The following is a 15,215-nucleotide window of genomic DNA, read 5'->3' as shown; positions in this document are numbered from 1 at the left end:
TAAATGTTTTGGTTTATAATAGGAGTTAGGACCTCAGGACTTTCAAACCAACCTATTAAACTGAATATTCATAGAAAAGAAAACTCCCTTTGTGTTATTTTTGTTGAATACAATCCTGCTATAGATGCAGTGTGTGTATATATATATATATATACACTGACCAAAAATATAAACGCAACACATAAAAAAGATTAAAAATGAAAGTATTTATTTTTATGGAGATGCAGCCTTGGCATAAATACCAACTATATACACTGAACAAAAATATAAATGCAACACTTTTGTTATTGCTCCCATTTTTTATGGTATGAACTCAAAGATGTGAAACATTTTCCACATACACAAAATAACCAGTTCTCTGAAATATTGTTCACAAATCTGTCTAAATCTGTGATAGTGATCACTTGTCCTTTGCCAAGACAATCCATCCCACCTCGCAGGTGTGCCATATCAAGAGGCTGATTAGAAAGCATTTTTATGCACAGGTGTGCCTTAGACTGGCCACAAGAAAAGGCTACTCTGAAATCTTCAGTTGTATCACACAGCACTGTGCAACAGATGTGGCAAGTTTTGAGGGAGAGTGCAATTGGCATGCTGATAGCAGGAATGTCCACCAGAGCTGTTACTAGGGAATTGAATGTCCATTTCTCCACCATAAGCCGTCTCCAAAAGCGTTTCCGAGAATTTGTCAGCACATCCAACCGGCCTCACAACCGCAGACAACGTGTAACCACACCAGCCCAAGACCTCCACATCCAGCATGTCCACCTCCAAGATCGTCTGAGACCAGCCACTCGGAGAGCTGCTGAAACAATCGGTTTGCATAACCACAGAATCTCTGCACAAACTGTCAGAAACCGTCTCAGGGAAGCTCATCTGCATGCTCGTCGTCCTCATCGAGGACTCGACCTCACTCCAGTTTGTCGTCGTAACCGACTTCAGTGGGCAAATGCTCACATGCGATGGCGTCTGGCACGTTGGAGAGGTGTTCTCTTCACGGATGAATCCTGGTTTACACTGTTCAGGGCAGATGGCAGACAGCGTGTGTGGCGTCGTGTGGGTGAGCGGTTTTCTGATGTCAATGTTGTGGATCGAGTAGCCCATGGTGGTGGTGGGGTTATGGTATGGGCAGGCACATGTTATGGGCGACGAACACAGGTGCATTTCATTGATGGCATTTTGAATGCACAGAGATACCGTGACGAGATCCTGGGGCCCATAGTTGTGCCGTACATCCAACAACATCACCTCAGGTTGCAGCATGATAATGCACGGCCCCATGTTGCAAGGATCTGTACACAATTCTTGGAAGCTGAAAACATCCCAGTTCTTGCATGGCCAGCATACTCACCGGACATGTCACCCATTGAGCATGTTTGGGATGCCCTGGATCGGCGTATACGATCCAGGGCATCCCTGGATAATTAACTAGTTAATTAATTGAAGCTGAACTAAACCCAGTGCATGTTAGTTGATACAAGGGCCTTGGTGTTCAGTGAAAAACATTATTGAAGGCACAAAAACAACATCAATCAAAAATAAGAAATCAAACTGATTTAAGAATTTAAAAGACATAATTACTTTAACACCAAACCGCTCTATAATTTAGAATACATTTATTTTATTGAATTTTAGGTTTGCCAATTTAAACTTCAGTGGAGGTAGTACTCCGAAACGCCAGGGGGCGCCGAAACTTTTTAAGACCACAAACAAATGAAAAAAGGGCGCGGAAATATGACCCGTCACAAGGAGGAAGACGTTGTTTACTTATTTATTTCCAAAGGAAGAACCATGGAGCATTACAGCGATGATGAAGAAGCGTCTGAAGTTAATTTTGGAGAAGAAAAAGTGGGATTTCAACAGGTTATGGCAGTTGCGGGTGAATGGATTTCTGACTTCCTGTTTTTGACTCTGTGTCGGACTTTCAAAGACGGAAAACTTGAAGAGTTCAACGAGGCGTTGTCAGTATTTGAAAGTAAGTAATCTGATGGATCAGCCCGCTATGTATGTTTAACTTGGATACAAATGTTCGCTTCCAACTTTATGTTTGAAGGAAATAAACGTTTTGTTATGTTTAGTTTCAATTTAACAGCTTTTTTAAGTTTTAAAGGGAATATTAATTAAGTCCCGCTTTTGGAGCATTATCTGAAGCCTACAGAGTATTTACCTAGTAGTAGCCTTAGCAAGTTAATAGAAGTTCTCTTTCTGTAGTAAATATCGTTTAACCTAATTATAAAAGTCATACCTACTCAATTGGCCAGTTAGTACATTTATTATGTTTGTTCTAAGTTGTCTTTGGCATTTCTGGTTAACTATTTCGGGCTTGAATTGTTCTGTTTCAGCCATCTCTCAAAGTCCATCCCTCAAAGGAGCTGCTGGTAATGAAAAAACCTTGATTTGTGCTTTTCTTTCAAGGGTCATCCATGGAAAACAGCTGGGTAAGTTGATTCAGAGTAGGAGAACGAGACCCTCCTCCTTAAGGCTTTAAATTGATTCCACCCCCCCAAAAAAAGTATTTATTGCAATAGAAAAACAAACATCATTTGATTGTTTGTCTATCTTCTTTCTCTTTCGGCTTTTCCCATCAGGGGTCGCCACAGCGAATCATCCTTTTCCACCTCACTCTATCATGGACATCTTCTACCCTAACATTAGCCAACTTCATGTCCTCTGTTAAGACATCCATGTATCTCCTCTTTGGCCGTCCTCTTGCCCTCCTGCCAGGCAGCTCCATCTCCAACATCCTTCTACCAATATATCCACTATCCCTCCTCTGAACATGTCCAAACCATCTCAGTCTGGCTTCTCTGACTTTGTCGCTAACACAGGCAACATGAGCCGTCCCTCTGATGTACTCGTTCCTTATCCTGTCTAACCTGGTCACTCCTAAGGAGAACCTCAACATCTTCATCTCCGCTACCTCCATCTCAGCCTCTTGTCTCTGTCTCACTGCTACCGTCTCTAACCCATAGAGCAGAGCTGGTCTCACCACTGTCTTGTACACCTTTCCTTTGAGTCTTGCTGGCACTCTTCTGTCACACAACACTCCTGACACTTTCCTCCAACCGCTCCACCCTGCCTGCACTCGCCTCTTCACCTCTTTTCCACACTCCCCATCACACTGAACTGTTGACCCCAAGTACTTAAACTCCTGCACCTTCTTCACCTCAGTCCCCTGTAACCTAACGCTTCTACCTTGATCCCTCTCGTTCAGACACATGTATTCTGTCTTACTACGACTGACCTTCATGCCTCTTCTTTCCAGAGCAAACCTCCACCTCTCTAGCTGTTCCTCCACCTGCTCTCTACTCTCACTGCAAATTACAATGTCATCCGCAAACATCATTGTCCAGGGAGATTCCTGTCTTACCTCATCTGTCAGCCTGTCCATCAGCATAGCAAACAAAAAAGGACTCAAAGCTGATCCTTGGTGTAGTCCCACCTCCACCTTGAACTCCTCTGTCTGACCTACAGCACATCTCACCACCGTCATACTTCTCTCATACATGTCCTGAACTACTCTGACATACTTCTCTGCCACTCCAGACGACCTCATACAGTACCACAGCTCCTCCCTCGGCACCCTGTCATACGCCTTCTCTAAATCTACGAACACACAATGCAGCTCCTTCTGACCTTCTCTGTACTTTTCCATCAACATTCTCAAAGCAAAAATGGCATCAGTGGTGCTCTTATGGGGCATGAAACCATACTGCTGCTCACAAATCTCCACCTTCTTCCTAAGCCTGGCTTCCACTACTCTTTCCCACAGCTTCATTGTGTGGCTCATCAACTTTATTCCTCTATAGCTGCTGCAGTTCTGCATGTCACCCTTGTTTTTAAAGATCGGGACCAGAACGCTTCTCCTCCATTCCTCAGGCATCTTCTCACTCTCTAAAATCCTATTGAACAACCTTGTTAGAAATTCCACTGCTGTCTCTCCTAAGCACTTCCATACCTCCACAGGTACGTCATCAGGACCAACGGCCTTTCCGCTCTTCATCCTTTTCAGAGCCTTCCTAACCTCATCCTTTCCAATCTCTGCTACTTCCTGCTCCACAACAACCACATCTTCCTCCCTTCTTTCCCTGTCATTTTCCACATTCATCAGCTCCTCAAAATACTCCTTCCATCTTTTCTGTACACTCTCCTGGGTTGTTAGCACCTTTCCATCTCTGTCCTTAATCACCCTTATCTGTTGCACGTCCTTCCCATCTCTGTCTCTCTGTCTGGCTAGCCTGTACAAGTCCTTCTCTCCTTCCTTTGTGTCTAACCTGTCATATAGCTCATCGTAAGCCTTCTGTTTGGCCTTTGCCACCTCTCTCTTCACTCTACGCTGCGCTTCCTTGTACTCCTGTCTACCTTCCTCAGTCCTTTCTACATCCCACTTCTTTTTAGCCAACCTCTTCCTCTGGACGCATTCCTGTACTTCCTCATTCCACCACCAAGTCTCTTTACCGTCTTTCCTCTTTCCAGATGACACACCTAGCACCTTCCTACCCGTTTCCCTGATAATTTCTGCTGTAGTTTCCCAGTCATCTGGAAGCTCATCCTGACCACCCAGACCCTGTCTCAACTTCTGCCTAAATTCCTCACAAGTTTCTTCATTCTGTAGCTTCCACCACTTGGTCTTCTTTTCTGTTTTCCCTCTCTTCTTCTTCCTGACCTCCAGAGTCATCTTACACCCCACCATGCGGTGCTGTCTGGCTACACTCTCTCCTACCACCACTTTGCAGTCAATAACCTCTCTCAAATGACCTCGTCTACATAGGATGTAGTCCACCTGGGTACTCCTACCTCCACTTCTGTATGTCACTCTATGTTCCTCTCTCTTCTGGAAGTAAGTGTTGACTACAGCCATTTCCATCCTCTTCGCAAAGTCCACCACCATCTGTCCCTCCAGATTCCTTTCCTTCACACCAAACCTGCCCATCACCTCCTCATCACCTCTGTTGCCCTCACCAACATGCCCATTAAAGTCTGCTCCAATAACAACTCTCTCTCCTCTGGGAAAACTCTCTATGACCTCATCCAACTCACTCCAGAATCTCTCCTTCACTTCTAACTCACAGCCAACCTGTGGCGCATACCCACTGACTACATTCACCATCACCCCTTCGATTTCTAACTTTAAGCTCATCATCCTGTCTGAGACTCTTTTCACCTCTAGAACACTGTTTACAAACTCCCCCTTCAGGATCACTCCTACCCCGTTTCTCTTCCTATCAACACCATGATAGAACAGTTTGTATCCTCTTCCAATACTACGTGCCTTGCTGCCCTTCCACCTTGTCTCCTGCACACACAGTACATCTACCTTCCTTCTCTCCATCATGTCTGCCAGCTCTCTGCCTTTCCCTGTCATTGTGCCAACGTTAAGAGTCCCTATTCTCAAACCTATGTTCCTGCCTTTTCCCTTCTCTCTCTGGCCACGGGCCCTTCTGCCTCCCCTCTTTCTTCGACCAACAGTAGTCAAATTTCCACCGACACCCTGTAGGTTAACAGCATCGGTGGCGGTCGTTGTTAACCCGGGCCTCGACCGATCCGGTATGTCTAAAGTGTTGTGGATGATTCGCATGGTTATTTTGGCAATTTTTACGCCGGATGCCCTTCCTGACGCAACCCTCTCTATTTATCCGGGCTTGGGACCGGCACAGAGGCAACTGGCTTGCAACCCCTGTGGCTAGATTTGATTGTTTGTCTATAATTGATAGAATAAACACACAACACAGTGATATGTTTTTCTGCAGATGTCCAGTTTGAAGAAGATGAACACGTAAAGCCTCTGATGTCTGCTTTTAAAATATGGCTGAACTTGGAAAACACAGTGGCCGATGAAAGTTTATTTGAGAATATCACCATTCTTTTGCTCGTCCAGGTAAATCTAATATTCTACTCAACTTTATTCCCGTCTTCCTTGAGGCACTAAATGTTGCGATGTTAAAAATATATTTAGATTTCAAATCATTGAAGATATTTGAAAAAGGGGAACCTTGTTTTTGTGTGTTTCAGAGTGTTGCTGTCTGCTTGGAGGCTGGGCAAAGATCTGCTGCTTCTTCTGCCCTCAAGTGGCTGCAGGAGCATCATGAATTGCCTCAGGTCTGTTTGCCCACTTTGGCTTCCCATCGCTTCAGAGGGAGATGATGCCATCCAGATCCTCTCTTCCTTTCATTAATCTCAACAGAACTTGAGGGTGAAGCTGTCGACCGTGGTGGCACAGAGGGACCCTTACCACCCGTTCCTCATGAGCTTCAGCTTCAGCCGCTTGAAAGAGACGACCCAGTCTTTCTTGGATGCTTATTTGAAGAGGAATCCATCTGATTTTCTTCTGAAGGTACAGGATATGCCTTCCACTAACTTCTGTGTTATTTCAAGTCCAGACTGGAGTTTGAATCTTACTAATTTACAAAAATTGATCTCTAGATAAGAGACAACAATGCTAAAATGAGCTAAAATGACCTAAATTGGGGTGGAAAGCTGTGTCAACATTACCTTAGAGGATAATTAGCTTGTTTAACAAATTATGCTCTCAAAGGTGTTGATGTAAATTGATCAGTTACAGTTAATTGACAATTTGTCATCAAAAATGAGCTGGAAGGGCAAACTGCTGCATTCAGCAGTATTTTCCCTGTGGATCCAACAGACTCACTTATTCAGGAAACTTATAAATGATTTACACAAAAGCTGATGACCTCCACAAGGTTGGATGTAAAAAGCTCTTGTAATGACAGGCTCCACTGCTTTTTCCACACACAGCAGCCGCTCTGACCCCAGAAAATTAGATTTTGGGGATTACGAAGAGGTAACATTTCGATGTAGGTCAGGAGGGAAAGTTGGTAAAATCAGGAATAAGAAAACCTGTTTGGTCAGAACGACAAGAGGAAAAGAAACGGCTGTTGTGCTGCCAGTGGGGCTGGAGAGAAGACAGGAATTGATGGGGTTATTAAAGATGAGGCTCACTTATAAAGCGCCGAAAATGGCTCTAACAGCGGCACAGACAGGGTGTGCTCCTGCAGACGGAGAACAATGTGAAATGACGCCAAAATCTGTGTGGAAAAATCCTACACGCCTTTAAAAAATGCAAATTACAAGGGAAAAGAAAGGCATGATCTTCTCTAAAACATCAGGTCCTAATGTGTGATGATAGAATTGTGGGTAAATGAATGTAGTTGCTGAACACCTTCATCCTGATTCCCATTAGGCCGCTACAAAGATGGTTCAGTCATCAAGAAACCTCCAAGGTTTAGAGGATGTGGACTCACAAGATGGCTCTCATTCAGAAACAGAAGATTCTGCGCAGGAAAACAAAAAGTAGGTGCACTCACCAATTATTTACCGAAAATTCCCTCGTCTGTTTTCCATCAACTCTGAAGTTTAATATTATTATGATCCTAAACTGGGAAGGTGCATAATCCAGCATCATTAGCAACATTTTAAAAAGGTTTGGGTTTTCTGTTTTGCTTGGATACTAACGCTGCAACAAATGGTCATATTCATACATCAATAATGGTAATATTCTCCTCATGTATGTTTAAAATGTGTTTGTGTGCTTTTTTTCACAGGTTGAAGCAAAAACTGCTTCCCACGAAAAAAAACGCTGTAAGGAAACCCAATCCGATCAAAAAGCCTGCGACAGAATTCTCCAAATCTGGTATGTTCGCCTGCACTTTTTTATATTTATTACTTTTATTGAGTGTAAAAAATAATACATCAGCTGAATTATAGAATATGCAATTATGAACAAAATCTAAAAGGTGAACATTTCCCATCAGAATCCTCTCGGAAACGACAACTGCTTCCGACTAAAATTGAAGAATGGAGCCCCGATATCGTCAAAAAACCTCAAGTTTCTTTGACTCGACTCTCCAAAACTGGTAGGTTCATATTCTTGTTTCATACCTGCATTATATCAAGAAGATATTTACAAGTATACAAGCATGAACATAATTCCCCCCCCCCCCCCCCCCCCCCCCCCCCATCAGAAATATGTCAGATGAAAACCACAAAGTCCCTGAAACCCTGCAACATGGTAAAAACCAGAAAACCCCCTCAGGTGAGTTGATTTGGAGATTACTTTAAGCCACTTTTTGCTCTTTCTTCATATTGGAATACATTTGATTGAAATTGAGGTGTCTAAAAATGCAGAAAAACTGTTAAATTTGTGTTTGTTTTGTTTGTTTTTTCTTAAGAAATGGACACCCCAGCTAGACAAGTTTCTAACAGAGGGTGTTAAACGTCACGGCCGGGGGAATTGGTCACACATCCTGATGGATTATGATTTTGAAGGGCGCACTGGGACCATGCTAAAAGACCGCTGGAGAGTCTTGTTGAAGGCACATAAAGTCAGCTGAAGACACCCCCCCCCCCCCCGTTCCTTCCCACCTGCCAGTTGTAGCATTTATTCTGAAAATGACATGAAATTTGTTGTAGGATTTAATTATTTCATTTTACTTTGATTTTTTTGTTTGTGTAAATAGAAAGATATTAATTTTTTAATGTATTTTACCGAGTGGGTAAACGTAAAGTTGTCTTGCACTCGTCTCTAAAGACCGTTGCTTTGCCATGATGCCACCAGAGGGCGCTCCAAACAACTTATTGTGGAAGTTGCCATCATACATGAACATGTTTAATACAAATAATTGTAAGTTTTTTCTTGCAAAAGAAATAAAATTTACAAAAGCAGCTCTATTTGTGCTTCTTTTTGCAGCAGAAAAAGATATTGATGTATAAAAACGGATGAAATTAAGCTTTAAGTGAAGATTTAAAAAAAAAATTCTGATAGTAAGGTTTTTAATTTGATGTTTTAAGAGGTTTCTTTTTTTCATTTATTTAAGTTCCAGTTGTTAAAAACCTTTTAAATGAAGACAAAGGTGTGCTGAGGTGGGCAGTCACATTGCTGCATCCTCTGGATCTTCCTCCAAGTCCCGTAGCACCGAGGATTTCCCGCCGCCTGCCAGTGGAGCACAGCCTGTCTGTAACAAACACAGTGTGTGAGCCTAATCTGATCATAGCTTTGTGCTGTCATTTCTGTTGTTGGCCTGCTTGAAGCTGGGGGAGGAGAGGAAAATGCGTCTGAATGTCAGATCTGAACGCCTCTTACTTGTCTGAATCCTGACCGTCTCCTTGACAGAGGCTCCTGTTTTGTGAAGCAGGAGGTTCACATGTCACACACACTTTGAAACCCTCTGCTATGTAGCGCATCCAGAGTGTGTGTGGCCGGTTCTCCGCCGTGCAAGGTGGTGTCCGGGACTCCAGCTTCAACTCCATGCAGAACCTGAGGGAAAATTGAGGATGGTAATAAGAGAATGGCAACAACATAAAGGAGTATGTGGTTTCAAAGGTTTGTGTGCAAATCGTGGACGGTGACGGGTTTCAAGATCTGCAGACTCTCAGGTGTGCAAGCAGCAACCTCATGTAAAGACAGCTGCTTTATAGTAAAATGAGGTGCAGCCTGACCACAGAGCTTTTCAGCCTGTCATCTATTCATTCAGCTGAGCTCACGTGCTGCTTCAGGTTACAATTCTATTCTTTTTTTGGAGAACAAACATACCCGGGGTCCAGGGGATTTCCATAACTGTCCCGTTTGGGCCTTCCCTTCCCAAACTGCATGCTAGTAATGAACGCAGGATCTAAGAAAAGAAATGAAAGCAGTGAATCTGCTTCTGTGAATCTGCAAACAACTGCACACACTGACAAATCCAAGCATTTCTGTTTGTGTACCCGAGTTGCGGCCACAGCGGCTTCCTCTGTGGTCTCTGTACTCCTTGCATCCAGCTCTTTCCTCCAGCCTGGGGCAAGGCTCGCCGCCGTTACTGGGCTTCTGCTTTACGTGGCGGACCCGGCTTCTTACAGAAAGCTGACAGGGCTTTGCACAGCCACTCCAGGGGCTCCAGTTGCTCACAACACAGTCCCGAGCTGGATGATGGCCACCAAAATGAGAGAGGGGAGATTACAGCATAGCCTGTGATGCAACTAAAGGTAAAACTGCAAGGATCATCATTTTTGGTTAAAATCTAAGGTTGCTGTGTTTCTGAGTGGGATTGTGTGATGATTATTTAAGCCCCACCCTGAAAAGACTCCATTTGACTGATTTCTTCTAAAGAATCCTCTAACATCAGGGTTCAGGATGTTTCAAACTCTAATGGTCATAAGTGGGTTTGGGCTCCTCAGCGTTCATCTCTAAGTGCTGTACCACTCTGAAGAAGTCTGGACTGGATGAAAAACAGAAAGAAGAGGAAATTGGAGAAATATAGAAGGTAAAAGGGCACAAAGTAAAAAAAAAAACCAGTGGAAATAAAGAGAGCAAACAAAGAAAGGTTGCTTGAGGCTCAACAATATTAATGTCATAAATAACTGTTTACAGAAGGGCTGCACTTAGTGCACAACCATACACTTAAACATCCTAACAAACACAGATACGTATTTTCTGCACAAACACGTTTACGCACACCCAAACCAACAACTGCATACACAAAAAACTGATAATTCATCCATCAGGCATGTCTGCACCAAAGGTGGGAAGTAGCAAGCTACATTTACTCAAGTAACTTTGGAAAAATTGAACTCCTAAGAGTACCCTTAGCACAAAGTAGTAAACTTAAAGTTTATTTTATCAAGTATCCTTGGGTGTATGTAAAGAAATAATACTATAGACCGTGTACTTGTAGTGTTGGAAGTACACTAATTGAATACTTCTTTAGAGTAAATTGGAACAGTTCAAGTTTACAAAAAAATGTAAAAAAACAAACTTCAGGTATACTTCTTTACTTTATACCAAGTAAACTTGTAGTACACTTAAATAGATGATGTTTTGCTAAGGGTGGTCCCATAGCACCTCACCTTTTACTTAAGCTGACTAAAGATGAAAAAACTGGGCTTTTACTCAACTACAATTGGGTTAATTAAGTTACTTTTTCTTTTTTTTTAAATATACTTTATTTTATTTGCATGAAAATGTTCCCGTCAACACTGGACAGTATAAAGATTTCTAACATGAAATCAACATTCATTTTGCTTTTAAAAATTATCATATCAGGAAAACAAGGACTGTGTGTGATCTCGTTATTAAATTAAAGCAAATGGTCTAAAATGAAATTCTGATTATCAGTCTTTGCTCGATATATTTGAAAAATATTGGTACAACAAATTCATTGAGCCTTGTTGTCAAACAAACTGTTAAAAAAAATTGCTTTTTCATTAAAGTTATACAGATTTTTATCTTAGTATCTAAAAATCCAAAATTTTAACATTAAAAACACAAATAAAATGTAAAAAAAATTAAACAAAGCCTGTCTTAACTGTAACTCACTACTCGAGTCATTCTTTAATGATTTACTCCTTTACTCTTAAGTAATCATTTGGATGACATTTTTTTCTTTTTCATCAAGTAATATTTTTAAAGTAAAACTACACTTAAGTATAATTTATGGATGCTCTACTCCTTCTGGTCTGCAGTTATGTAAACATCTGTGTTTGAGCAGAGGGGATCCTGCAGGTGTGTACAGGTGAGTCTGTTTACTGGAATGTACCATCTGGTTGTTTAATGTAAAAATAAATGTTTGAACCCTGGACCCCCTAAAGCAGCCTATGACAGGCAGGGGGATTCCCCAAAAGCATAAAAACCTCCACCCCCTGGACAACCCAATAGCAGCCACTCAGAGCCAGGACAGGAGAGACCTCAACTGAGGGTCATCCCAACAGAGAATAGGTAGACTCAGGGAACGGAGAACACATCCTCCAGGGTACCCTGGATCAAGTCCACTGCTCCAGATGCCCAAAGTCCCCATTAACCGCAGGTGAAAGGCCAAACACTGCAAGAGTCCCCACCACCTCCCACAGAGACAGCACAGCGCCACCCCACCAGGCAGTTCACCAGCCAGACAGGGGGATGCTCGGCACGGTCTTTATAAAATTAACGATTGAGACGACTATTGTAGTAATACTGGGCTTTTTAAATAAAATTGAATTGAATTAAGGACGAGAGGGATGACCCCCCCTACCCCATCCAAGGAGGAGATCTCTGGCAGAGAAGCACCATTGTCTTTATGGATGTCCAATTATTTCAACTTTCCATACCCAAACTATCTTTGACTGCTTGCAATGTCAAAAAGAAACTTACAAAAAATATTATTTTATGAAAGTTAAAACACTTTTACATTGGAGGGTTTTATTTGAAGCGCATTGCACTAGAATGAAGGTTTGTAGATATTTTTTCAATTAAATAATAATTGTCATGAATTGCATGTTTAGGTAAATAAATGTCTGCTGATGAAGAGTAATGACAATGGCATCATTTACATGTGGATGTATATGTATGAAGATGTATCCACCTTTAAATTTCCAATCATCTTTAGTGTATATATATATATATATATATATATATATATATATATATATATATATATATATATATATATATTTTTTTTTTTTTTTTTTTTTTTTTTCTTGAAAAAAACAATTGTAATGTGAAGCAGTGCCTTTTAGATAACGTATTATTCAGACGTGAACGGCTAGCTGCCCTTCTGCAGGTGCTTTCAGACTGTGCTCATTAGAAACCTGCATTCAATGATTTCCTTTCCCCTCCACTCGGATCTTGCACACGCCGTTCAGGCTTTGATGTCTTCAGCGTGCTGATGCGGTGGCCACCGACCTTTAACACGTGTTAAGAATGCCTCATTTGTTTGACTGGAACTGTAATTGCTACAAAACTGATTGACAGAGAGACATTCTTCACATTTTTCTACTAATTCCATTATGTGGAGTGGGCAACCATCTGAAATAAGAGCCAGCTTAGGTATTTGGTTTACAGAAGATCACGTTTTTTGGATAAAGGTGGACAAACTGGAATATTTGACACTTGTGGGGAAATGTCAAGTGTGTCCAGCCTCCTCAGCTCAGCCGCTGGATGTGCAGATTGGGAAAAGCAGCCCCTATTATTACAGTATTTAATGTTGATCCTTCTCCAACTCAAATCTGGTGGATTCAGTAGAAAATCTGCCTTTGCCTGCATCCCAAAGCAGCTTTATAAGTTGAAGGTGTGCCCATCACTCACCTGGGCACTCTGTGAAGTAGTCAAAGCAACAGTCCTTGGTTTTGACGCAGCTCTCATCGCAGTAGCACGTCCCGTATGATCGGTCCATTCTCCAGTCTGAGGTGTAGCAGCTCAAGTCTCTGCCCCAGCAGCACTTTCCTGAACAACCTCCGGTCACCAGGGAGTTCTGACCAACAGTAATCGCAAGCAGCAACCAGCAAGCAAGCCCAGCAGAGGATCCCACCATGATTGAGGGGGTTTGACACCAGTGGTCCACCCCTCAAGTCACACAGTTAGCAATCAAATAAGATTTGTCCCTTCAAAAATGTTCATTCCTGCTCTTCTTCATCTGTGCCCAAGAGTTTGGAACGGCAGTCCAGTGGCATCACAGGAATTCCTCGGGCCGTCTCGTGTGTCCAACACTTCCAGTGAATTCCTCTGCAAAAAGAGCAACAAGCCCACTGAGGCTCAGCCCTAACCATCCTTCCATTTCTTTGCTTGTGTGCAGCTGACTCCTCCTCAGACCTGATGTCTCTCCATGTTACCAGCTGAACGAGTTGCTCCGGCTGATTACACTCAGGAGGAGGAGGTGGAGGGAGGCGTGAACTACAACTCTGTTCTTTTTTCTCTTGCCTCATGTTCCCCCTTTTTTTACCTGTTTTTATTTTTTTTTATCTCTTTCTTTCAAAAATAACCCTGATACCAGCTCTCTGTAGAGTTTCTAAGAAAGGGAGGAATGCAGACACTTGGCTGGGTTCCATTTTGCCACAGGGCCCAAACCTGTTTAGTTCTAAGTTCTCTTTTTAAAAAACTGTAATCAAATTAAGCATTATTTAGTGTGCTATTATCTTACATTTACTTCTTTTGTGGTTTAATTAGAACATTTTGTGAAGCCGGTACTCAACTTAGCCTAAAATCAAAAAAAAAAGAATTAATTTTTGCTCTGAAAAAGACATTAAAAGCTATCCAAGCACATTTCCAAGTCTAATCATTTAAAATGTGTATTTTAAACATGAAATTTGTGTTAGCAGCAGTGATTGAACTGCAAATAAAAAAAAGAAATGTTATCAAAATGGGATTTTAATTTAACCATTTAAGCAAACACAACACTTTTTGCAACCTCAGAGGCTTTGGGGCTGCTTACGGTATCTGCTCTTTTTCTGTCTTCAGGTTAGGTTCAACTGTCTTTGTCATAAGACTAGTGTTCTACACCCAAGATGAAAGCAGAATCAATCTCACCAATAGGGAAGCCCAAATTGTTTCCAGATGGAATAAGTTCTTGAATTTTCTGAAGTTTTTTTTTTTGTGCTCTTTTACCCAACAAAAAGTCAAGAACACACCCAAACCTCCCATTTTCAAGTAGGATGAGACAAATAAAAGGCAATGTGCAAATTATTTTGTGTTTTTTAGGAGATAGGAACTTAAATGTAGATCCATTTATGCTCTGTAAAAAGCAAAACTGGTAAAAGCAAAAACTGATCCTGCCACTGGGAGAATTTGCATCGATTGAGGCTTTGCTGTGCATGTAAAGAAGGAATGGACATCAATCCTTGTGGGATTATTCTGTTATCTTGAAAGTGAAGCTTGCTGAGAGCCAAGGGTTGTTCTTTGATTTTTCTTGCCACTGAGCAGGCAGCTCAAGCAACAATAAAAGCCTTCATCTGGATCATACCCATCACAATGTGTCTGAATGGGTTTGTTTTCAAAGTATGAAAGCATTTAAACCAAAGCGTCCAGCAGAAGAACATGATTTGAACATTATTAGTGAAGAAACAGGAAGTGAAATTGATGTTTTTTGGTAATTAATTAGAACAATGTTAAGAAGATGCCTGCCTCCTGAAGTGTAAATCTCAGAAAGGCTTCAGTTAAGTTCCAGTTGTGATTGGTCCAGCGATCTATGATTTACAGTTGCGTGGGTTTCCTCTGACTTCAAAGTGCGTGAGGCTCACATCCGACGGACCCCCAACCCTGGACCTGCTGCCTTCTGTGCACATTTGTCAGATAAAATTTGCTTCCCATTAAAGCTTGGATTCTTGGTGTGTGTGAGTGGGGAGGGGGAAAATTTGAATCCCATTTAAAAATGTCAGGACAAATGAGTATTATTTAAGTTTACGGTCTTCTGTCGAGTTACAAATTGAGGTCCAGGGAGCGTTCAAGAGCGTATTTTCTATGTGTAACATTAAGA

The 15,215-nt window shown here is 41.9% G+C and overlaps 2 protein-coding genes across 2 annotated transcripts; one reads left to right on the top strand and one right to left on the bottom strand.

Moving 5' to 3' along the window:
• Nucleotides 1-1,717: 1,717 nt before the first annotated feature.
• Nucleotides 1,718-8,682, top strand: terf1 (telomeric repeat binding factor 1). The gene is made up of 10 exons (XM_023949950.1): nt 1,718-1,975; nt 2,343-2,438; nt 5,751-5,878; nt 6,013-6,099; nt 6,185-6,334; nt 7,202-7,311; nt 7,563-7,651; nt 7,773-7,874; nt 7,983-8,053; nt 8,190-8,682. Exons 1-10 carry the CDS (start codon nt 1,735-1,737, stop codon nt 8,349-8,351), a joined length of 1,236 nt encoding a protein of 411 aa, XP_023805718.1. The 5' UTR covers nt 1,718-1,734; the 3' UTR covers nt 8,352-8,682.
• Nucleotides 8,614-13,646, bottom strand: sbspon (somatomedin B and thrombospondin type 1 domain containing). Its single transcript, XM_004081023.4, has 5 exons — nt 13,052-13,646; nt 9,721-9,915; nt 9,551-9,629; nt 9,101-9,274; nt 8,614-8,972 (listed from the first exon to the last, which is right to left on the bottom strand). The coding sequence occupies exons 1-5, from the start codon at nt 13,275-13,277 to the stop codon at nt 8,855-8,857; spliced, it is 792 nt and encodes a 263-aa protein (XP_004081071.1). The 5' UTR covers nt 13,278-13,646; the 3' UTR covers nt 8,614-8,854.
• Between the last annotated feature and the right edge of the window lie 1,569 nt (nt 13,647-15,215).

The sequence above is a fragment of the Oryzias latipes genome, chromosome 20, assembly GCF_002234675.1.
Source record: "Oryzias latipes chromosome 20, ASM223467v1".
Taxonomy (NCBI): Eukaryota; Metazoa; Chordata; class Actinopteri; order Beloniformes; family Adrianichthyidae; genus Oryzias; species Oryzias latipes.
Note: the sequence above shows the minus strand (reverse complement) of the source record. Positions and strands in the feature narration are given on the sequence as shown.